At 48.8% G+C, this 22696-nt stretch overlaps 1 protein-coding gene across 2 annotated transcripts in view; it reads left to right on the forward strand.

Annotated features, from left to right (window-relative positions):
- The first annotated feature begins 10772 nt into the window (after positions 1–10772).
- Positions 10773–22696, forward strand: part of TSPAN33 (tetraspanin 33) — a 34819-nt gene continuing 22895 nt past the window's right edge. For both annotated transcript variants that reach the window (XM_048499168.1, XM_048499167.1), the window contains exon 1: positions 10773–10905. In XM_048499168.1, coding sequence (XP_048355125.1) covers positions 10795–10905 — 111 coding nt within the window. In that variant the 5' untranslated portion in view covers positions 10773–10794. The remainder of the gene's footprint in view (positions 10906–22696) is intronic.

Here is a 22696-nt window from a genome sequence, read left to right on the forward strand (position 1 = left end):
AAATAATGAATCCCAGGGGCTGGGTTGTAACACTGAAGCTGGCGTTGGGAGAGAGGTGCCTTCTTCCCCGCCCTGATGCACATTAGGGTCTCCCAGCATTTGGAGTACTGAGCAGAGTCGTCCCCAATACAATTTCTGTTACTGAGAACAGCTTGTTACATTTCCAGTTAGTATTTTACAGTGGATGACACTGTACAGTTCTTGGCCCCACCCAACTGAATCACAGGTTGTATCTTGTTTATTCTGACCTGAGATCAGGAGACGCACCAAAACACTAACGCTAGCTCCCTTGAAGCCCAAGAAGCTATAATCCACTCTTGGGATCAGTTTTCTGGTGGCCGTTCAATATAACTAAATTCCTTCAGATAACAAGCGTGGCTAACTTGAAGCTGTTAGTGTAACCTCTATCTGTGGGTTCTGTGGGGCAGAACTTGGAATGAGTTTGCAACAACAAATTTTAAAAACAAAATGGTTTACTTTCTTAACATATAACATTTAACATCAACATTTAACATCACACTTCAAGGTCCTGTTCAGGTTGCATTTCTACTGATATTGCCAAGTCCCATTCTTCTTTGCCAGTGGGTTGGCTCCTGAAGACTCCAAGGGCTTGATGAACAGGATTCAACACGATGAAGGTTTCCAGGAGAACTCTCACCCATTACAACCACAAAAAAACCTGAAACAATAAACTCCAACATTTACAACATAGCAAAAATGAACAACTACCTTCCCAGTAGTTCCCAACAACATTGCAGTTACTTTAACAAGGTGTTAAGCGCTTATACAAACCAAGGTCCGAGTCTGGTAGCCTTGTCTCCTTCAAACTACATGAGCTCTGCTGCAGTCTCTTGCTGCTTTGAGTCCCCACCCCTTTCTGGGTCAACCCATTCTGAGCATGGGGGTTACATTAGCACTGATCACATCTGTCAGTGATCGGTAAAATCACAACAGGAGGCCTGTCCTAGGGAGCTAGGTTAGTGCTGGCAACTATGGGTTGAAAAATTCTACAAGATCTGGGGCATCCTGTTGAGAACAGAGTTTGGGGACCCCAGCAAGGTAGTGTAACCGCTGCTGCTTGGGTAACAATAAGTGATTTCAGCTCAGCTCAGCAACGTAAAGAGACGCAGGAAGCCGGCGTTCTTCAAAGCAAAGGGTTTTATTTGGAAGTGATGGTCACAGCTCGAGCAGGAGAATTGCAACCCAGTGCAAGAACTTTTATTCCCAAACTTCAAAGGGGCAAAGGGGCAGGAAAAAGGGGAGGTGAGGGGGCAAGTCCCTCACCAAACACCAATAAGAAAACAATAATACAATAATACAAAAGCAAGATACAGTTACAACTTCTGAATGGGATGACAAAATCCCGCTGTCAAACGTCTTCTCGCGGGATCTCGCAATGGTGCTGAAGGGAGAGCAGATAACAGTTCATTCAAGAAATCCAGATGGGCTTGCTACCGCACCCAGCTATCTCCTTTATCAGATGGCTGTTTCCTTTAGTAATACCCCGAGGCTCCCGCCTCACATCGTTGCAACAAAGAAAAGTTCAAACTGTCCAATGGTGGTCCCTGCGCGTCTTCCAACGGCTCGCGTGACCTCTGGAGTCCGCCTAACCCAAACAGATTCGATTTGCAAGTCCAAAGAGGGTCTTTGTCTTTGCTAAGGAGTCGGCTGGGTGTTGGTCTCAGCTGCATTCCAGAGCCAACTTCCTTGTCCCTTAATATCAGCCTTTACAGGCTACTACTTTTGCTATCAGACACAAATTTCAAAAATAACATTTCTAAACTTAAACATTAGGGAAACCTTAAGGGATAAACACATATACTTATAGGCAAGACTTTCCTAAACTAACAATACCAAAACCTTAAACTAACTGAAGAACCTAGTCAAACTAAAATCCTAAACAGCGGGCACATCATACATTCAACTAAAGAGGGGCTTTTTATTACATCTTGAAAGGGCATAAGCAAGAGGAAAACCATATAGCATTGGCACAATCATACAATCATACATACCCAACTTACCTTGAGCGAACTCCACCGTTCAAAATGGCGCACAACGGTTACAGCAAAGATCGGGGAACTGGGTTATGACAGTGACTCCTTCAATATGCTAACCTTTACTGAAACTTTTGCCCTCATCAAAGAGAGGCTGTTAGCAATGGACTATCAACAACTGCAGAGCTTGGCAAATAAATCTTGTTCACCAACGAATATGTCAATACCCAGCCTATTATATTACAGCGCTCACAAATCCCATACACAGGAGAGCCTATATGCTGGCTAGATTTAACATCATGCCATCTCCGCTACATAGAGGAAGACATAAAGGTCTTCCAAGCGATAAGAGGTTCTGTCCCTGTAGCATAGGACAGCTGGATTCCATCCCACATATTCTCCTGAACTGCTTATTATACCAAGAACTCCGATCCAATCTGTTATCCCAAGCTATAGACTCTAAGATTGATTATACTGAATCAGATAAAGTAGTTACGCTTTTAAATTGTCAGGATTTTTATTGTTGCCTTATAGTGGCAAAGTTTTTGTCAGAAGTTTGTAAACTGAATGTATGACAAACGCGAAGTTTTTTACTATTCACTTTTTAACTGGGACTGTATTTTTATACTATCGTGTATATGCCAATAAAGGCTTATTGAATTGAATTGAATTGAATTGCATAAGCATTCTCTGTGAGCTTTATGGAGGCTTCTGAACCACACAAGTCTCTGTGTCTGGGCAGGGAACCAGTGTAGTCAGGCAACCTGACTCAGGAAAATATTTTGTTTATTTTCCTGGGCGGTAACAGTATGATGCCATATAATACTACTTTCCTAAACAGCCGTTTTCTCCCGGTGAACTGATCTCAATTTTCTGGAGGGTGATTGTAATAGTGAGAGATTTGCACACACCCCCTCCCGGAAGCTGGCAGTTCTAGAATTGGCCAAGGTTGGATCTCTATCATGAGCAAGGCTTGATTGGCTGAGAGCTTGACTGTGAAGCTTCTTGGTAGAGAACAAGAACTTTCTGGGCAAAGGACTGGCATGTGTTCGCACTCTTCTGCGCTCTGTTATTCTCAACTGGAAAGCGCCAAGCCACTGGGTGGGGATGTTTGCTTGACGCAGAGGAGGTGCGGCCAACCTTTTTGTCCTGAGCCCGCCTCTGAAGGTATTAGTGTGCCAGCAAACACAAGGTGTGTGCCTTACGAGGGGGAATATTAGGGTCAGTGGTGGGATCCAAACATTTTAGTAACAGGTTCCCATGGTGGTGGGAGTCAAACAGTGGCGTAGCCCCAATGGGACTGGGCGGGGCACAACGGGGCGGGGGTGGGCATTCCGGGGGCGGGACATTAATCATTTCTCTGTTACTGTCAAAAACTCTTACTGTAAACAAAAAAGTTCCTAATTTCCAGCTGGTATCTTTCTGTCCATCATTTCAACTCATTAGAGCAAGTCCTATCGTCTGCTGCCAACAGAAACAACCACTTCTCCTCTAATCATTTTCAAGGTGTGGGTTTTGACCTTTAAGGCCTTACGCGGCCTGGGACCCTCGTATCTCCGGGAACGCATTACCCCATATGCCCCCACTCGTCCTCTGCAGCTAATAATACCAGCTGAGGCGAACCTCCTATTGGTGGTCCCGGCCCCTCCCATGATGCGGCTGGAGCCTTCCCACGGCGGTATTGCCCAGGGCTTTTACGGCCCTGGCCCCGGCCTGAAGATGGAACACTCTCCCTCCAGCTAGTCCGGGCCTCAAGTGGATCTTGATGAGTTCCGCGGGAGGGCCTGTAAGACTGAGGATTGTTCCTCACGGGCGCTTTGGAGTAACCAGTCGCTGAGTATGGCCAGCCCCTGCTTTCGCTTACATATCCCTAGATTATTATCCTCCTATGGAGAGAGTCCGGCTGCTCCCCTAGGGGAGAGTTTTAAGGGTAAGGACTTACCGGGCGCCTTTTAGTATGCCTTTAGTATGACTTTTAGTATGACTACCGCTGTTTTAACACAATTTAATATGTTTTTAGTATGTTTTAATGATGGAGCCTTATGGGTTATTGTTATCTTATTCATTGTTGCTCCCGACTTTGTTATATTAGTTATGTTGTACACCGCCCAGAGCCCCTGGGGATGGGGCGGTATAAAAATTTAAATAATAAAATAAATAAATAAATAAATAATCGACTGCCTGTCAAATACTTTCAAATACTTAATTTTGGTTCTAGAAATCAAAAGAAGGATACTTTCCTTAAACCAGGAACTTTGCCATATTTCTAAAACATGTTTTAAAAACAGCCCAGCAGGGAGAATGATCCCGTTTTCTACCTTCGCTAACCAGCCACATAGGAAACAACAGGACTTGATGATTTTTGGACCTAATGGCATTTCTAACAGAAAAGCGGACCCAATTAGTAACCCCCTCTCGGCACACACAAATAATTAGGAACCCACTCTCGGGAACTGGTGAGAACCTGCTGGATCCCACCTCTGATTAGGGTTCTGCATTACCCTTGGGAGCGGGCTGCCGTCATGTCTCGATGGTTTTGGTATGCTACTTTCCTCATCCTCTTTCTCTTCCTCCTGTTAGGAGATTGGCTACTGATGCGTGTGAGTGCGTACCTGAGTCTGCCTGATTCTCACCAGGCTTTTCACGTTTCCAGGTCTCTTCGGCCCCTTCCGCTCCTGCAGAATTAGGCCCTTTCAATCCACGTCCACAATTGTTCGCAAGGTAATTTTGCTATTCTGCACAGTTGCAAAGGGGATTGAAAGTGCATTACTATGCATGTGCGGAAGGGGGCTTAGTGAGAGCACTGCATTCAGAGGCATAGCTAGGGAAAATGGAGCCCAGTTTTGCGCCCCCGTTCCCCAATGTTTGTTTGTTTTTTTTGTTTTATTTTCAGTTTTCGACCTGCAGGGGGTGCAGTTTTTAGGCTAGCAGCATCAAAATGTCAGGGTATCTTTAGGAGACTATCCTGATGATACCAGCCAGATTTGGTGAAGTTTGGTTCAGGGGACCCAAAGGTGTGACCCCCATCTCCTATTAGCTCCCATTAGAAACAATGGGGGATGGGGCACCCCCTTTGGGAGTCCATAAATTTGGACCCCCTGAACCAAACCTCACCTAACTTGATTGGTATCATCAGGAGCGTCCCCCGAAAACTCCCTGAAATGTTGGTGCTGCTAGCCTAAAAACTGAGCCCCCTGCAGGCCAACAACCGAAAAAACACTAAAAAATACAAAAAACAAACCTGAAAATTTTGCTGCCCCCGCAGGCGTGAGCCCAATGCAACGCACACCCCCTGGACCCCTTGTAGCTATGCCTCTGACTGCATTTCAATCCTTTAGGTTAGAGATAACATCTGCTCTTCTGCTCTGGGAAATGTCATGCCCTTATATAAAGCAGTGGTGCGACCGCACTTGGAGTCCTGTGTTCAGTTCTGGTCGCCACATCTCAAAAAGGACATCGAAGAGATGGAGAAAGTGCAGAGAAGGGCAACGAGGATGACTGAAGGATTGGAGCACCTTCCTTATGAGGAGAGGCTGCAGCGTTTGGGACTCTTTAGTTTGGAGAGGAGACGGCTAAGGGGGGATATGATTGAAGTCTATACAATTATGCATGGGGTAGAAAATGTTGACAGAGAAACATTTCTCTCTCTTTCTCACAATACTAGAACCAGGGGGCATCCACTGAAAATGCTGGGGGGAAAAATTAGGACTAATAAGAGGAAACACTTCTTCACGCAATGTGTGATTGGTGTTTGGAATATGCTGCCACAGGAGGTGGTGACGGCCACTAACCTGGGTAGCTTTAAAAGGGGCTTGGACAGATTGATGGAGGAGAAGTCGATCTATGGCTACCAATCTTGATCCTCCTTGATCTGAGATTGCAAATGCCTTAGCAGACCAGGTGCTCAGGAGCAGCAGCAGCAGAAGGCCATTGATTTCACCTACTGCAGGTGAGCTCCCAAAGGCACCTGGTGGGCCACTGCGAGTAGCAGAGAGCTGGACTAGATGGACTCTGGTCTGATCCAGCAGGCTAGTTCTTATGTTCTTATGAACTGAGATTTGCCGTTATGTAAACAGCCAATTATGTTCTACTGTCGGCATCAACTGATTCCACCTGACTTGGAAGAAGGGGGGCTCCTAAGGGTATATCAGTGCATAAGCTTGCAGTGCCTTTTCAGATCTGTCTATGGATCCCCATGTGCCAGCATCCTGCTATAAAGAAGAAGAGTGGAGAGTTTTGGATTTATATCCCCCCTTTCTCTCCTGCAGGAGACTCAAAGGGGCTGACAATCTCCTTGCCCTTCCCCCCTCACAACAAACACCCTGTGAGGTGGGTGGGGCTGAGAGAGCTCCGAGAAGCTGTGACTAGCCCAAGGTCACCCAGCTGGCGTGTGTGGGAGTGCACACTGCACAGGCTAATCTGAATTCCCCAGATAAGCCTCCACAGCTCAGGTGGCAGAGCTGGGAATCAAACCCGGTTCCTCCAGATTAGATACACAAGCTCTTAACCTCCTATGCCACTGCGTCAATAAAGAATATCATGATGAATCCTGAGTTCTTTAATTGAACCTGTGGATACGGGGCACGACAAGGATTAGCTCATAATCTAATTATTAGAGTTATTAATTATAGTTATTAGAAATAACTATTATTCATATTAATTATAATGACAGCTGAGCCCCAACTCCATCACCTGTGCTCACAGCCTCCCTTTGGTCCTTGACACAAAGTACCAGCCTTGTACGACAGCCAAAATAGTTCAGCATGCCACTATGCTGCTATCCTTGAGATCCAGCGTGGTGTAGTGGTTAAGAGCAGGTGGATTCTAATCTGGAGAACTGGGTTTGATTCCCCACTCCTCCACCTGAGTGGTAGAGACTTATCTGGTGAACCAGACGTGTTTACGCACTCCTAAATTCCGGCTGGGTGACCTTGGGCTAGTCACAGTTCTTCGGAACTTTCTCTGCCTTAGCTGCCACACAAGGTTTCTGTTGTGGGGAGAGGAAGTGTTACCGCCCAAGAAAATAACCAAAATTTCCAGTTCATGGGTCCAGAGTAGCTTGCAGCAGTGGTGGGATTCAAAAATTTTAGTAACAGGTTCCCATGGTGGTGGGATTCAAACAGTGGCGTAGCGCCAATGGGGCTGGGCGGGGCATGGCAGGGGCGTGGCCAGGCATTCCGGGGGCGGGGCATTCATCATTTCTCTGTGACTGTAAAAAACTCTTACTGTTAAAAAAAGTTCCTAATTTCCAGCTGGTCTCTTTCTGTCCATAATTTAAACTCATTAGAGCAAGTCCTATCGTCTGCTGCCAACAGAAACAACTACTTCTCCTCCAATTGACTGCCTGTCAAATACTTAACACTTTCAAATACTTAATTTTGTTTCTAGAAATCAAAAGAAGGAGACTTTATTTAAACAAGGAACTTGACCATATTTCTGAAACATGTTTTTAAAACAGCCCAACGGGGAGAATTATCCCGTTTTCCACCTTCGCTAACCAGCCACATAGGAAACAACAGGACTTTATGATTTTTGGACCTAATGGGATTTCTAACGGAAAAGCAGACCCAATTAGTCACCCCCTCTTGGCACACACAAATAATTAGTAGCCCACTCTCGGGAACTGGTGAGAACCTGCTGGATCCCACCTCTGGCTTGCAGGCACCATTGGAATTCTGACTCAGCATAGTGGGCACGGCCACAAAATGGCTGCCATCGGGGGAGGAGCCAATCACAAAATGGCAGCTGCACCTTGCCTTTGAGAACACAAAGATCCTTGTGCTGTGGTAGCAGCTGCTGCCAAAGCAACCTTTTTAAGAATCAGCACAGCCAATCAAATGTCCAATAGCCAATAAGAAGCCTCGTTGGGCAAAAATCCCACTTGGCTCTACCTACTTCCAAAAGAGACGTGTCAGGTGCCGGGAAAGATGTAGGTGGGCACTACCCCATGATGGCATTGTGTCAGGGACCTATGATAAAGAGCAACAGCGGGACCCAACTATTTGTGGCCAGTGTCCCCTTTGGACAGCAGTGGCATAGGAGGTTAAGAGCTCGTGTATCTAATCTGGAGGAACCGGGTTTGATTCCCAGCTCTGCCGCCTGAGCTGTGGAGGCTTATCTGGGGAATTCAGATTAGCCTGGGCACTCCCACACACGCCAGCTGGGTGACCTTGGGCTAGTCACAGCTTCTCGGAGCTCTCTCAGCCCCACCCACCTCACAGGGTGTTTGTTGTGAGGGGGGAAGGGCAAGGAGATTGTCAGCCCCTTTGAGTCTCCTGCAGGAGAGAAAGGGGGGATATAAATCCAAACTCTTCTTCTTCTTCTTCTTTGAATTAAAAGCATCAGTGATTGCCAATGGGATGGGTAGTGGTTAAGAGCAGGTGGATTCTAATCTGGAGAACCAGGTTTGATTTCCTACTCCTCCACCTGAGTGGCAGAGGCTTATCTGGTGAACCAGATGTGTTTCCACACTCCTGCATTCCTGCTGGGTAGCCTGGGGCCAGTCACAGTTCTCTCAGAACTCTCTCAGCCCCACCTGCCTCCCAAGGTGTCTGTTGTGGGGAGAGGAAGGGAACAGGAGTTCATAAGTCACCTTGAGTCCTTGAGTCCTTGTACCCCACCTTGAGAAAGGTGGGGTACAAATCCAAACTACTACTCCCGCTTCTTCTTCTTCTTCTTCTCCTTCTCCTTCTCCTTCTCCTTCTCCTTCTCCTTCTTCTTCTTCTTCTTCTTCTTTGGAGTACAAGGCCATCGAGCCCTTTTCTCCAGGAGAAGAACTGGAGATGAACTGTAATTATAGGAGATCCCCAGGCCCCATCTGGGGGTTGGCATCCCTACAACCCTAGGATGGAACCTGGGGAGGACAGTATTTGGGGAGGGAGCTCGGAGGTGAAGTATAATGCCATAAAGGCGGCCCCCCCTCCCCTTCCCCCCCCCCCGCCATTTTCTCCAGGGAAACTGATCTCTGCAGTCTGGGGATCAGCTGTAATTCTGGAGGATCCCCGGCTTCCTCCTGGAGGCTGCAATCTCCCGGGATCTGTTCCTTTGGAGCAGGAGTCCCCAAACTTTTTAAACAGGGGGCCAGTTGGAGGGCCGGACTAAAAAAAGCTATGAACAAATTCCTATGCACAAATGATTGTGAAATGTTTGATTTCACCTTTCAGCCTTTCTGTCATGGTCTGCTCTTAGAACAGTGACCCAAAGTACGTCTGGCACAGGGTGGCCTCCAAATATTGTTGGGGAGGCTGTGTAATACCTTCCCTTGTAAAAAAAAAAAAAGCAGAACCCTCCCTAAATGAAGCATTCCATCTAACCCAGGATCAGGTATCTTCCTGGGTTCTTTTTTCCTCCCTAGCAGCCAGCGAAGCTGACATTCACCAGCTCCGGGCTGGGATGCTAATGGGAGTGAGGCGGACCAGAAAGCCTGAGAGCAGCACATGGAGTAGGACCGAGAGGGAAGGGCGGAGCAGGCGTTGCCACATGTAAGGTTTCCAACTCTGGGTCAGAAAATTCATGGAGATTTGGGGGGTGCCACTGGCAGAATAGGAATAGAATAGAATCTTGATACAAGTGTGATTGGACACACAAGGAATTTATCTCCGGTGCATATGCTCTCTGCGTACATAAAAGAAAAAATACATTTGTCAAGAATCATAAGGTACAGCACTTAATGATTGTCATATAGGTCTAGTAAGCAATCGGGAAACAATCAATAGTAATAAAAACATAAAAATGTAAAATCATAAAATAAAATGAAATAAAATGAAATGAAATGTCAGCACAGGCTATAGTCATACAGTCATAATTGGGAGGAGATGGGTAATAGGAATGATGAAAAAAGTAGTGCAGTAATTATATAATAAATATATAATAAATAGTTTGACATTATCGAGGGAATTATTTGTTTAACAGAGTGATGGCATTCGGGAAAAAACTGTTCTTATGTCTAGTTGTTATGTTCTCATGTAACTGCAATCAACAGCCGTTGGGGCCGGTTCCTCCTTTCCCTCAAGCCCCCACTGCACATGAATGGAGCCATCGCCGCCATGCCTGGCGGGCCGGATAAATGCCTTCAGGGGGCCACATTTGGCCCCCGGGCCGTAGTTTGGGGACCCCTGCTTTGGAGTAAATGGGAGCTTCCCTGGGCCATAAATTGCCGGCATTAACTATAGCCTCCAATTGAACAATTTTAGGTTCTTTTTTTATATCCATCGCTCTATTAATTTTTAAAAATCCCTTTTAGTATTTACATTTTCATGTTTTATCCCGTATAGATTTTAAACCGAATGTGTAGCATTTATCATGTCATCAGCTCTTATGTTGCTTGTGAATGGTTGCAAACGCTCCGAGCCCAAAAGGGGAGGGGCGGCATAGAAATTTAATAAAATAAAGATAAATACAACTATGTGGCTGATCATCCCCTGCCAGAATGGTGCTGGCAGGGGATGATGGGAACTGTAGTCCATAACGTCTGGAGGGCCGCATCATCTGCTACCCAAACACCGGCCTCCCCAGACACCCCCCCTCAAATCTCCCGGAATTTCCCGAGCTGGAGTTGGCAACCGGCGGGGGCGTGACGCGGCCCCTTTAAGAGCGGCGGTCTGGCGCGCCGAACAGGTGGCCGTGCCGGGCGAGCGGTCCTCGGCGTTCCGAAGCCGGGGGAAGGTGAGCGAAGGGGAGGCGGGCCAATCGGGAGGGAGGCGCGGGCCGGCTGGGCCAATGAGCGGGAGGAAGGGCGAGAGGGGGGCGGGGCCGGTGCTGGCGCAGTGGACGGGCGAGAGGCGCAGCCGGGCGGCCGGTCATGGCGAAGCGGGCGTCGGGGGGCTCCTCGGGGGCCCCCCAGGGGGAGGATTTCTCCTTCGTCAGCCCGCTGGTCAAGTACCTGCTCTTCTTCTTCAACATGATCTTCTGGGTGAGCCCGGCCGGGGTGGGCGGGGCTGGCGTGTACGTGGGAACGGGGCATTCACGTGTCCCGAGTCCCGTGGGGATTGGGCTATCAGAGGAGAAAGCTATGGCTACTGGGCGGGGGGCGGGGGGACCTTTTGCCCTCGGTGAGGGGCTGAGGGACGGGGGTCCCATTCTGCAGTCGCTCTTGGGCTCAGCCTCGGGTTGGGACTCGCGTCTCGTGTGAACGCTCGCGTGCAGGCGGATCCGAGCCGGGGAGGAAAGCGGTGTTGAGTGGGTGGCAGGCAGCAACTCATGGTGGTCGCGTGGGGTTTCCAAGGCGAGAGTTGTTCAGAGGTGGTTTGCCACTGCTTTCCTCTGCGTAGCAACCCTGGGTTTCCTTGGTAGTCTGTCTCCCATCCCAAAACTAACCAGGGCCAGCCTTGCTTAGCTTCGGAGATCTGACCCAATCAGGCTAGCCTGGGCCGTCAGGGTAAGAGACACCCGGGGGTGGTTTGCCATTTCTTGCCTCTGCGTAGCAACCGTGGACTTCCTTGGTGCTTTCCTGTCCAAGGACTTCCCAGAGTTGATCCTGCTTAGCTTCCAAGCTCAGATGTCCGGACGATTCAGGCGGCTAATAATTAAGTGCTGTCCAGTAATAACCGGCTTACGGTGACCCTGGTGGTTTTTCAAGGCAAGAGGCTGTCAGAGGTGGTTTGCCATCGCCTGCCTCTGCATAGCAACCGTGGACTTCCTTAGTGGTCCCCCATCCAAATACAGGGTGCCCACGCTTAGCTTCTAGGATATGAGGAAACCAGGCTAGGCTGGTATTGGGTTATCAGAGGAGAAAGCTACTGGGGGGAGGGGGGTCTTTTGCCCTTGAGGGGCTGAGGGACCGGGGGGGGGGGTCACATTCTGCAGTTGCTCTTTGGCTCAGCCTCGGGTTGGGAATCGTGTCTCCTGTGAACGCTCGAGCGAAGGCTGATCTGAGCTGGGGAGGAAAGCGGTGTTAAGTGGCAGACATAAGAACACAAGAACAAGCCAGCTGGATCAGACCAGAGTCCATCTAGTCCAGCTCTCTGCTACTCGCAGTGGCCCACCAGGTGCCTTTGGGAGCTCACGTGCAGCAGGTGAAAGCAATGGCTTTCTGCGGCTGCTGCTCCTGAGCACCTGGTCTGCTAAGGCATTTGCAACCTTAGATCAAGAAGGATCAAGATTGGGAGCCATAGATTGACTTCTCCTCCATAAATCTGTCCAAGCCCCTTTTAAAGCTACCCAGGTTAGTGGCCATCACCACCTCCTGTGGCAGCATATTCCAAACACCAATCCCACGTTGCATGAAGAAGTGTTTCCTTTTATTAGTCCTAATTCTTCCCCCCAGCATTTCCAATGGATGCCCCCTGGTTCTAGCATTGTGAGAAAGAGAGGAAAATTTCTCTCTGTCCACATTTTCTACCCCATGCATCATTTTATAGACTTCAATCCTATCCCCCCTCAGACGTCTCCTCTCCAAACTAAAGAGTCCCAAACGCTGCAGCCTCTCCTCATAAGGAAGGTGCTCCAGCAACTCATGGTGGTTGAGTAGGGCAGGGGTGGCCAACCTATGGCACTCCAGATGTTCATGGACTACAATCCCCATCAGCCCCTGCCAGGTGTAGGGTTTCCGAGGCAAGAGTTGTTCAGAGGCGGTTATTGCCACTGCTTTCCTCTGCGTAGCAACCCTGGACCTCTCTGGTGGTCTCCCATCCTACTAACCAGGGCCGACCCTGCGTAGCTTCTGAGATCTGATGAGATCAGGACAGGTTGGGCCATACAGGTGAGACCTCTCTTACCTTTGCAGTGGACACGTAGTGTTTTCAATGCGAGAGGTGTTCAAAAGCGGTTTACCATTGCTTGCCTCTGCATAGCAACCCCGGACTTTCTTGGAGGTCTCCCATCCAACTACTATCTGTGGCCGACCCTGCTGAGCTTTTGAGAGCTACCGAAATCAGACTAGTCTGGGTTGCCCAGGTCGGAGCGGCTTATATTGAGGGTGAGGTTTTTTTTATAGTGTACTTAAGCTCCGGGGCGAAAACCTCTGATTGCCATTAAACACAGAAGGAAACTTCTTCCTCCTTAGCTGGCAGGTTGTTAAAAACAACAACAGCAACATAAGTGGTTGTTAACCTTTGGAACTTCCTGCTGTAGGAAAGGCGACTGTGGGGCTGCCAGGTCTGGGGCTGGGAAATTCCTGCAGACTTTAGGGATGGGGGGAGGCATTGCAGGAGGGTCCGGGACGTAACACGGTAGCATTCATCTTCTGAAGTAACCGTTTGCTCCTCTGACCTCTGTAGTCTGGAGATCTGACCTGTGTAGTCTGGAGATCCGTTGTTATTTTGGGAGATCTCCGTTCCCCCCAAAGTTGGCAATCCTGGGCGAACTGCGGAAATATGTTTCAAGGGCAGAATAATGCGCTTTCAAACTGCTCTCAGTGCTCTTTGAAGCTGTGCGAAATAGCAAAATCCACTTGCAAACAGTTGTGAAAGTGGTTTGAAAACGCATTATTTTGCGTGTGCGGAAGGGGCCAAAGAGATCTTGAGGAGGGAAGTGATTGTACCGCTCTACTCTCATTGGTCAGACCTCACTTGGAATATTGCGTGCAGTTCTGGGCACCGCAATTCAAGAAGGATATTGACAAGCTGGAACAGGTCCGGAGGAGGGCGACCAAAATGGTGAAAGGTCTCGAATCCAGGCCCTATGAGGAGAGACTTAGGAACTGGGGATGTTTAGTCTGGAGAAGCGAAGGTGAAGAGGTGACATGATAGCCACATTTAGATATTTGAAGGGATGTCATGTTGGTGAGGGAGCAAGCTTGTTTTCTGCTTCTCCAGAGACTAGGACCAGGACTGATAGGTTCAAGGTGCAGGAAAAGAGATTCCACCTAAACATCAGGAAGAACTTCCTGACCATCAGGGCTGTTGGACAGTGGGATTCACTGCCTCGGAGAGTGGCGGAGTCTCCTTCTTAGGAGGTTTTTAAAGAGTGGCCGGATGGCCATCTGTTGGGAGTGCTTTGATTGTGTTTTTCTGCATTGCAGGGGGTTGAACTTGATGGCCCTGGTGGTCTCTTCCAACTCTATGATTCTGTGATTCTAGGGAGTGCCAGAGAGAGAAGGTTTTTCAGTGCGGTGCAAGAAGTCTTTGGATCTGAACTAGCTTTAAAAAGGGGCTTGGACAGATTTCTGGAGGAGAAGTCAATCTCTGGCTACCAATCTTGATCCTCCTTGATCTGAGATTGCAAATGCCTTAGCAGACCAGGTGCTCAGGGGGAGCAGCAGCAGAAGGCCATTGCTTTCACATCCTGCATGTGAGATCCCAAAGGCACCTGGTGGGCCACTGCGAGTAGCAGAGTGCTGGGCTAGATGGACTCTGGTCTTATCCAGCAGGCTAGTTCTTATGTTCTTAGGTTCTTAGGGATCCGGGTTCCAGTGATGCTTCTGGAACCAGCTGCTCATACAGTCCTAAGGCTGTTAGGAAGAAAGAGCCAGAATGAATCTGAGCCCTTTGGCGTGCCGAGTGGCGGCTCTGCTGTTGACCTGTGATGGGTGTTGGCCCGCACATTGTGGCAGAACGTACCTTGAGCCGTGGACAGGCAGGCGTGAGGTGTGCTGGAACAAATGGGCGCAATCTGATCCGCGCGGTTTTCAGTTTCCAGATCGAATTGTCGCAGCATTCCCAGCGCGGAGCCGCTCTTTAAAAAAATTCAGGAAGTTGCACTTATTCAAAACACTGCACCTGGGTTGCATTCCACGGCAGGCTCCGGGGAACGAATCCAACTGCTTTGGGGAAAACTGTTTGTTTCTCAACCTAGCTAAAAATTCTTTTAAAACCATTAATCCTCTGGAACCTGGAAACTAAGGACTCGTTTTATCTCAAAAGACCTGCCGAGGGGGTGGACGATGGCGGCAAAGGACGCGAGCTTCTGTTGGTGCCCCCCCCCCTTTGCATGGTCATCTGGTACGTTTTGTTTTATTGTTTTGTTTCGTCTGGTAATCTGTTTTATTTTTATGCTTTCCTGTTGTGAGCCGCCTCGTGTATCTTTCCTTGCTTGTTGATTGGAAAAAAATCAATCAATCAAGATTCCTGTTTCTGGTTGTATCAGCCCTAACTTAGGTCTCTGGATGTTAGGTCTCGAACCTTGAAGCAATAAACCGACCCTGTAGTGTTGATCAGCAGCATTTATTGATAGGCATTGAAGAAGAAGAGGAGGAGGAGGAGGAGGAGTTTGGATGCTCTTAGTCACTGCTCTTAGCCACTACGCCACTGCTGCTCCCAGCTGGACAAAACCAGTTATGGGGGACCTGGGTTTGCCTGCCCGTTTAATCCCGAAGTCAATCCCCCCTCCCTGTTTCCCAAGGAATGTGAGAAAGAGTTAGTTTGGAGCAGAGGCGTCCCAAGGTTGGCGATAGACAAAGATAAAGCCACCTGGCATCTTACCCCCATGGGACAAGGGAAACAACCCTGTTTCCCATGAGACTAAAGTGTCAGGGGAAAGCCTAGTTATCTACAAAGCATGCGAAGCCACAAAGCAAAGATCAAGGAAAGAATGTCCCAGAATAGCAGTGACAACATATAGCAGGCTGGTTACATATATCTTGCAGTGAGGTGGTTACATATTTCTTGTAGCAGTTGCATTGGGTGAGGAAGGCATTTCAATCACTAGAGACAATCCCCCTGATACTGGAGTAACTATCTCTTCTTCTTTTTAAAAAAAATATTTTTATTGATATTTTGGAATTATTACAGATTTATATTGTATAACTTATATTTCATCCTCCATATCCTTTCCCCCCCCTTTCCCCCTCCCCCTTCTTCTTTTCTTCTTTAGATGTGCAGCCGCAGGTCCATTCTTTTCAATCTTCTTGTCCATTTTTCTTCTGTGATTCCAATTTCGTTTAACCCGTCTTTGAATTCCATCCAGATCCACTTCATATCTTTTTGTTTTTCTTGCCGTATTTGATTTCTTGACATTATGTGGAGTAGAGCAGCAGTGGCGTAGGAGGTTAAGAGCTCGTGTATCTAATCTGGAAGAACCGGGTTTGATTCCCAGCTCTGCCGCCTGAGCTGTGGAGGCTTATCTGGGGAATTCAGATTAGCCTGTGCACTCCCACACACGCCAGCTGGGTGACCTTGGGCTAGTCACAGCTTCTCGGAGCTCTCTCAGCCCCACCTACCTCACAGGGTGTTTGTGGTGAGGGGGGAAGGGCAAGGAGATTGTCAGCCCCTTTGAGTCTCCTGCAGGAGAGAAAGGGGAGATATAAATCCAAACAACTCCTCCTCCTCCTCCTCCTCCTCCTTCTTCTTCTTCCTCTTCTATGTCAAAAATTTCTAATTGTTTTTGCTCCCATATATATTCCAACCATTTCTGCATGTAACTATCTCTTCTCACCTGGAGTCCCTGGGGTATCCCTTTATGTCTCACAGGTGGTTAGCTGAGTGGCTGTTATAGGTTCCCATTCTGGTCATCAATTTATTGCCTTCCCTTTTCATCCACGGAGAACACAGCTGTTGTTTCCACGCCTGTAAAACTGTCAGAGCATCCTCAACGGTTCCAATTTTCTGTGTTCGGCTCCTTGGTTTGCCTGTTCCGAGTTGTTGTCTTTAGCTGGCGAGCTGAGAACTGACCGCAGGACCAAAAGCTTTGAAAGGACTCTGTTAAGTGTAAGACGTGCAACGGCAGGGCATTTACTTGACATGCGCAAGGTCCCAGAGATGTTGCCGGCATCTCCTGCTTTAAAATATCCAGGCGGCAGGTGGGCAGCACAATTCAAGAAGGATATCGACAAGCTGCAACAAATCCAGAGGAGGGCAACCAAAATGGTGAAAGGTCTGGAATCCGTGCCCTACGACATAGGTGTCAAACTCGCGGCCCTCCAGATGGTATGGACTACAGTTCCCATCAGCCCCTGCCAGCATGATGCTGGCAGGGGATGATGGGAACTGTAGTCCATAACATCTGGAGGGCCGCGAGTTTGACACCTGTGCCCTACGAGGAGAGATCTATCTATCTATCTATCTATCTATCTATCTATCTATCTATCTATCTATCTATCTATCTATCTATCTATCTATCTATCTATCTATCTATCTATCTATCTATCTATCTATCTATCTATCTATCTATCTATCTATCCATCCTGCCAATCCCCTGGAGGGCTCAAGGCGGCTTACAATCATAATAAAACATATGAACCAGTAGAAAATACAATTACAAAATATAAATACTAAATACCAATATAAATATAAATGCTAGAAACCAGATTTAAAAACAGCATCAGGAATAAGCATTTAGATTTCATCCAGACCAAAGCACACGACACCACCCTGACTACCTGTTCTCAAGGGAATACTGATGCAGTACAGAGACAAGATCCAAAACATGGTGGCCTTCTTTTCGGGTCAAAACAACCTACGTTCCACAGTAGCAGGACTACAACACTAAGGGCGCATACATGGCCTTGAGTAAAGGCAGTGCCCAAAGTCCAAAGCCAAAGAGTCCAAAAGGGGAGTGAGAAAATACACTTGTAGTCACAGTAATGAAGAGGGAATGAGAGAAAGAAGAAAAAATCCCATGTCCCTGGCCAGGAAGAAGAAGAGGGAGGAGGGAGGAGGGGTGAGTTTTGGATTTATGCAATTCCTCCCTTTTCTCTCCTGTAAAGGAAAACTCAAGGTGGCTTACAAGCTCCTTTCCCTCCCCGCCCACAGCCAGCACCCTGTGAGGTGGAATGCTGAAAGGCTATGAAAACTCAGCTGTGACCTCAGCCTGCAAGGTCTCCCAGCTGGAGTGTGTTGGAGTGCATCCACAAAGCTTAATCTAGTTCCCCAGATAAGCCTCCCACGGCTCACTGAGCTGAGAGTTGGAAATCAAACCAGCCTTCTCAGGATTAGAAAACACCTACTCTTCAATCACTATACCACTGAGAGACTATGTGCAGGATCAAATCAGGCATGGAGCTAGATACTGCCCCCCCCCCCCAAGATTACGCACTAGGGACCCCGGATCCAAGGGGCCACACCTGGGTGTGGGAGGCAGGATCACGACCTTCTCAGGGAGGAGCGTTGTGAGGTGACTCCGATGGTCGCCGTGATGGCAACAGAGCCACCCCAGGAGCCAGCCGCCTTCCCCGATTAAGTTGAGGCGCCCATGGAGGGAGGTGACACTTGGCGCTTCTCACTCCATGCCAGTGCACCTGGGGTCATTTCTACCCCCCTTGTCCCTGTTGCCAGATGCAGCCACTGCCCTCCTAGTCCACCTTCCAGAGAAGCCATTTTTTTATCCAGGGGTAATGTTCTGTATAGTCTGGGCAGGTCTGTTCTTATTCCAGGGGTTCCAGGCCCTGCCTGTAGGTTCCAGCTTAGCAGAAGCCCAAGCAAAGAGAGCACTTTCGGCCGGGGTCCGACCGGTGCACAGTAGAGAGAGTGGGCAGTGGGAAGGCGTGAGCCGTCGTGCAGGAAGTTCACAGTGTAAGCCATGCAAATCTAGCCTCGCCGCAGATCAGCCGCGGACCTTTCTTGGCAAGCTTTGGCCCCACCACCTGCCACGGAGGCCGAAGTCGAGGTTGGGGAGAAGCGAAACTTCTCTTTCCCTTCCGAGCGCAGTGGCGAGAATCACCAGCATCCAGTGCTTCGGAATGGCTTTGAAGAGCCTTCAGTACGTGTATCGTTTGTCAGGAGGAGGCGTTAGCACAGAGTTCGCGCTTCACGCTTTAAGCGAGCGGCGTGGCAGTGGCGGGGAGCCCGTTCTCTGCCTCCCCTCCCCTCTTGCTCTGGGGTGGGTGGGACTCCCAGGGAGCCACATGGCTGGCCGGATAAAAGACCATCGCGGGGAACTAATTGCCCCACTTAAGCCTAATTGTCCCATCAACAACTCCTGTCTTTTCCAGTGACAGAAAAAATAAAGCATTACCGAGATATTGATTGCCTCAGAGAGAGGAGAAAATATTTCTAAAGCGTGGGCAAATGGACACCAGTCTTGGTATATTTGGCATGGTACTTCTAAGTGCCTTTTGAGTCGTTAGGAGAAAGCCTGGTCCAGTGGTTTCTGAAGGCCTGGGGTGGGGGGTAGGGATGGAAATGGGGGCTTGTTCTGCCGACCCCCAGCCATGGGGAGAGTCCCACCCAAACCAAACATTAGATTCTGCAAGGCAGGGGTTCCTATCCCGCCTTTTTGCCCCACAAGGAGCTGGATCACGATTGTCAGCACAGAACATAAGAACATAAGAACTAGCCTGCTGGATCAGACCATAGGCCAGGGGTAGGGAACCTCTCAGGCTCTCCAGCATGTTCAGGAACTACAATTCCTCCATCAGCCTCATGTCAGCATGGCCAATTGGCCATGCTGGTAGAAGGCTGATAAGGAAGTGTAGGTTCCTAGGCTATCTGGAAGCCTGAGGTTCCTACCCCTGCATAGACTTCATCTAGTCTCAGCACTCTGCTACTGCGCAGATAGTGGGCCCTGCCAGGTGCCTCTTTGGGGAGCTCTGCGTGCAGGATGTGAAAGCAATGGCCTTCTGCGGCTGTTGCTCCCGATCACCTGGTCTGCTAAGGCATTTGCAACCTCAGATCAAGGAGGATCAAGATTGGGAGCCATAGATCAACTTCTTCATAAATCTGTCCAAGCCCTTTTTAAAGCCATCCAGGTTAGTGGCCATCACCACCTCCCGTGGCAGCATATTCCAAACACCAATCACAGGTTGCGTGAAGAAGTGTTTCCTTTTATTAGTCCTAATTCTTGAAGGATTGAGGAGAACCATGGTCGCCTGGGCCACCATGGTGCTACTAGAATTACGTCGGCTTTCTCTGACCAGACCTTCCTTATGAGCTTCGGGATGACTGGGGTAGGTGGATAGGCATAGAGGAGCTCTCTCGGCCACGGAGCCGTCAGTGCATCTACTGCTAGTGCTTTCGCGAGATGAGAAGTATCTGAGTGAAGAAAAATCGAGGAAGTTATGTGCATTTTGAGAAATGCGGAAGGCAAAGAGAGATGCGGCCGATTAGGATAAACCCGAGGGTTTGAGTGATCAGTTGGAAGATAAAATCGCCGGATGGAGCTTCCACTCTGGCCTAAAATCACCCGATTGGCCGAAGCTTCTAGCCAGTCCGCTGCCTGAAGCGTTGAGATTCCCCTGTATGTGCTCGTGCCGACAGCGCATGAGGAGATGTTTCTCGGCCCATGTCCAGTATCTCTACTGCCTGTATGAGTAGGCGAGGGATCTGGACCAGCCCTGATTATTTAGATGGGCCTTTACGCTGATGTTGATCGGTTAGGACCAAAAGATGACAGCCACAGGATCTGAAGGCTGGAAGGCCTGGGAAAGCCAAGAAGAATAGCTACGCAACTCTAAAGAAGTTCGATGGGCAGGCGATGTTTTGGAGTCATCGTCCAGAGACTGCTTACAATGCTATATTATCCTCCAAGGATGCCCCCCCATCCAGCTGAAGACTTCAGCGTCTGTGAACAAGCAACTGCATTCGATAGAGGGTAGATGAAGACTTTCCCTTTGGAAAGGATTTTTCTGATAGAGAACCACTCAGCGAAGACTGTAGCACCATAACTGATCTGGTGATCTGGAGTGACTCCTGTCTTCCTTCCTCATGATCGGTATTGGAGTGAGGCTGGAGAAACTGTTGTTGAAAGGGGCCAGTATGGAACCTCCCCACTGCAACATATCGATAACAGAGATGAAGAGACCCACATCAGTCTGGCCTTTAGCTGAAGAAGAGGAAGCTCTCCTGGCTGGGAGGAAGGGCGCTACCAACCTCTGGATCTTGAGAATTTTGGACGAAGCGGAATGAAGATAAGAAGCGATTGTGTACTGTGTCTACCTGGTAGGCCGAGATGTTCCATTCGAGATTGTTGGCTGGAATCAAGGGAACTCTTTGCAAGTTGACTATAAACCCACATGGTGTGAAGGCGTAGTCAGGGCTGACATCCAGGTCTCGAAGGGCTTCAGTGTTCCTGGACCCGGACGAATCAGGATGCTCGTCAAAGTATGGAGTGGATATGAAGACCTTGTCTCGAGGAGCCATGATAGGTGCCAGAAGGGCTTTTTGAGAACACTCTGGGGCTGTGGCCAGCCCGAAGGGGAGGGAGCAACCTTGTACTGGTAGTGTTCGACTGTAGCGTGAGGGGAACCTGAGGAAGCGTCTGTAGGAGTGGGTTGATGGGGCGATGAAGATATGCGCCCGGTCAGATTAGAGAGATGTTAAAGTAATCGCCTGCATACAAATAGAAGAGCCTACCACTATGGATCTCAAAGGTTTCCATCTTGGAAATGCATGTAGGGCGCGATGAATCTGTTCCGCGTACACTGCTAAAGTTCAGGATGGCACGCCAGTCGCCGTTCTTTTTGGCAGTACTGTAAAGAAATGTGAGTAAACACCGCCGCAGGAACGGCTCTGGAAGATAGGGTGTTATGCGGGTCTCGGTCGCTACAGAATACTCAGTAGATGGAGAATGGCTTGCTGTGTTCTCTTTTAGGTTTGTCTGGATTGCATTACCAGGGGTAGGTCCGGAATTTGGATCTTGGAAAGGTTGAAAATTCTAGGAGGAGATGTCGCCCGTGTGTGACGACCTCCTTTGTCCAGCGATTTGATATAATTAAGCCCACCCACCGGTGTGTGAAAAAAAATTGCGAAGACGACCACCACCTGCACTGGAGGCATTGAGTGTAGTAAAGACACTGAAGCGTTAAGCATCTAAGGTTAAGAAAAGGTTTGCCACCTCTATTGAAGTTTGTTCTAGAGAAGTTATTGGGAATGAAAAGGAGGCTGCCAGAGAATCCTCTCTTCTACGAAAGGAGTAGTGTTGCTGTTGAGGGGATTTGTTAGAAGAAACCACTTTCTACCACCATCTCTGGGAGTTAAGTGCAAGTGATAAGCTGAAGTGCTTGAAATGAAGTGTAAGGTTTGTAGGTGGAGGGAGCCCTGAGTCTGGCCTTAGCATGCACCTAGAGCATAGATTTCTTGTTTCCCTTAGTCTCCCACCAACACAAGCGTCTAAATCTTTGCCAAAAGAGCCTGGAACCATGATAATTGTAAGTAGACACCACCTGTTTTGAGTGGGAAGTCTCGCTGATCCGGAAGGCTTCCTCAACCAGGCTCTGTCTCCCGAACTTCTACCACTCCCCATGAGGCTAATGCGCGGGAGACTAACAGGGGAGAGAATCAAAGGTGGAGATCTGCCCAGTACCTGAAACTGTCATGCTGTGAAGGTACTTCTCTAAGCTAAACCCTCTCTGAGGCCTTGTTAGCCCGGGGAGGGATCATAAATAGAAAGCCTCCGAAGCCAAAGGGATGGGAGGCTCGGGCCATGTGTGTGAGTGGAAGAAGGGGCTAGAGCCCTAATGGTAAGAAACAAGTCTGTCATGAGATCGCCTTTTCAGGAAAAGCGTCCCAATAGCCCTGGCGCAAGGTCCTGGCGGCATCCCTTACAAAGGGAACCCCTCCCCGTCCTTGGTGACTAGCTAATCCACCAGGATTGGAGAGGCAACCACAGTAGTGCATCAATTAGGGGAGTTTTAATGATGTTATGTATGTGTTACCCGGGCAGTATATATAGAGTCTTGAGAATGTGTGCCAGGCAACTCTTACTAGCCTCCAGATTCACCCATTGCTTTTTTTGCAAAATTCTTCTTCAAAGCAATTACCTGCAGGGATGGGAAAAGCTTCTAGAGGACATCCTCCCGTCTGGGGAGTATTTTGTAGCCCTTACTGGGACACCTTTAGCCTCTGATGTTCTCTTCTTGGAGGATGGGGAGACCCTCCAGGAGTCCTCAGCGG

The sequence above is a fragment of the Sphaerodactylus townsendi genome, linkage group LG06 (genome assembly GCF_021028975.2).
Source record: "Sphaerodactylus townsendi isolate TG3544 linkage group LG06, MPM_Stown_v2.3, whole genome shotgun sequence".
NCBI classification, from domain to species: domain Eukaryota; kingdom Metazoa; phylum Chordata; class Lepidosauria; order Squamata; family Sphaerodactylidae; genus Sphaerodactylus; species Sphaerodactylus townsendi.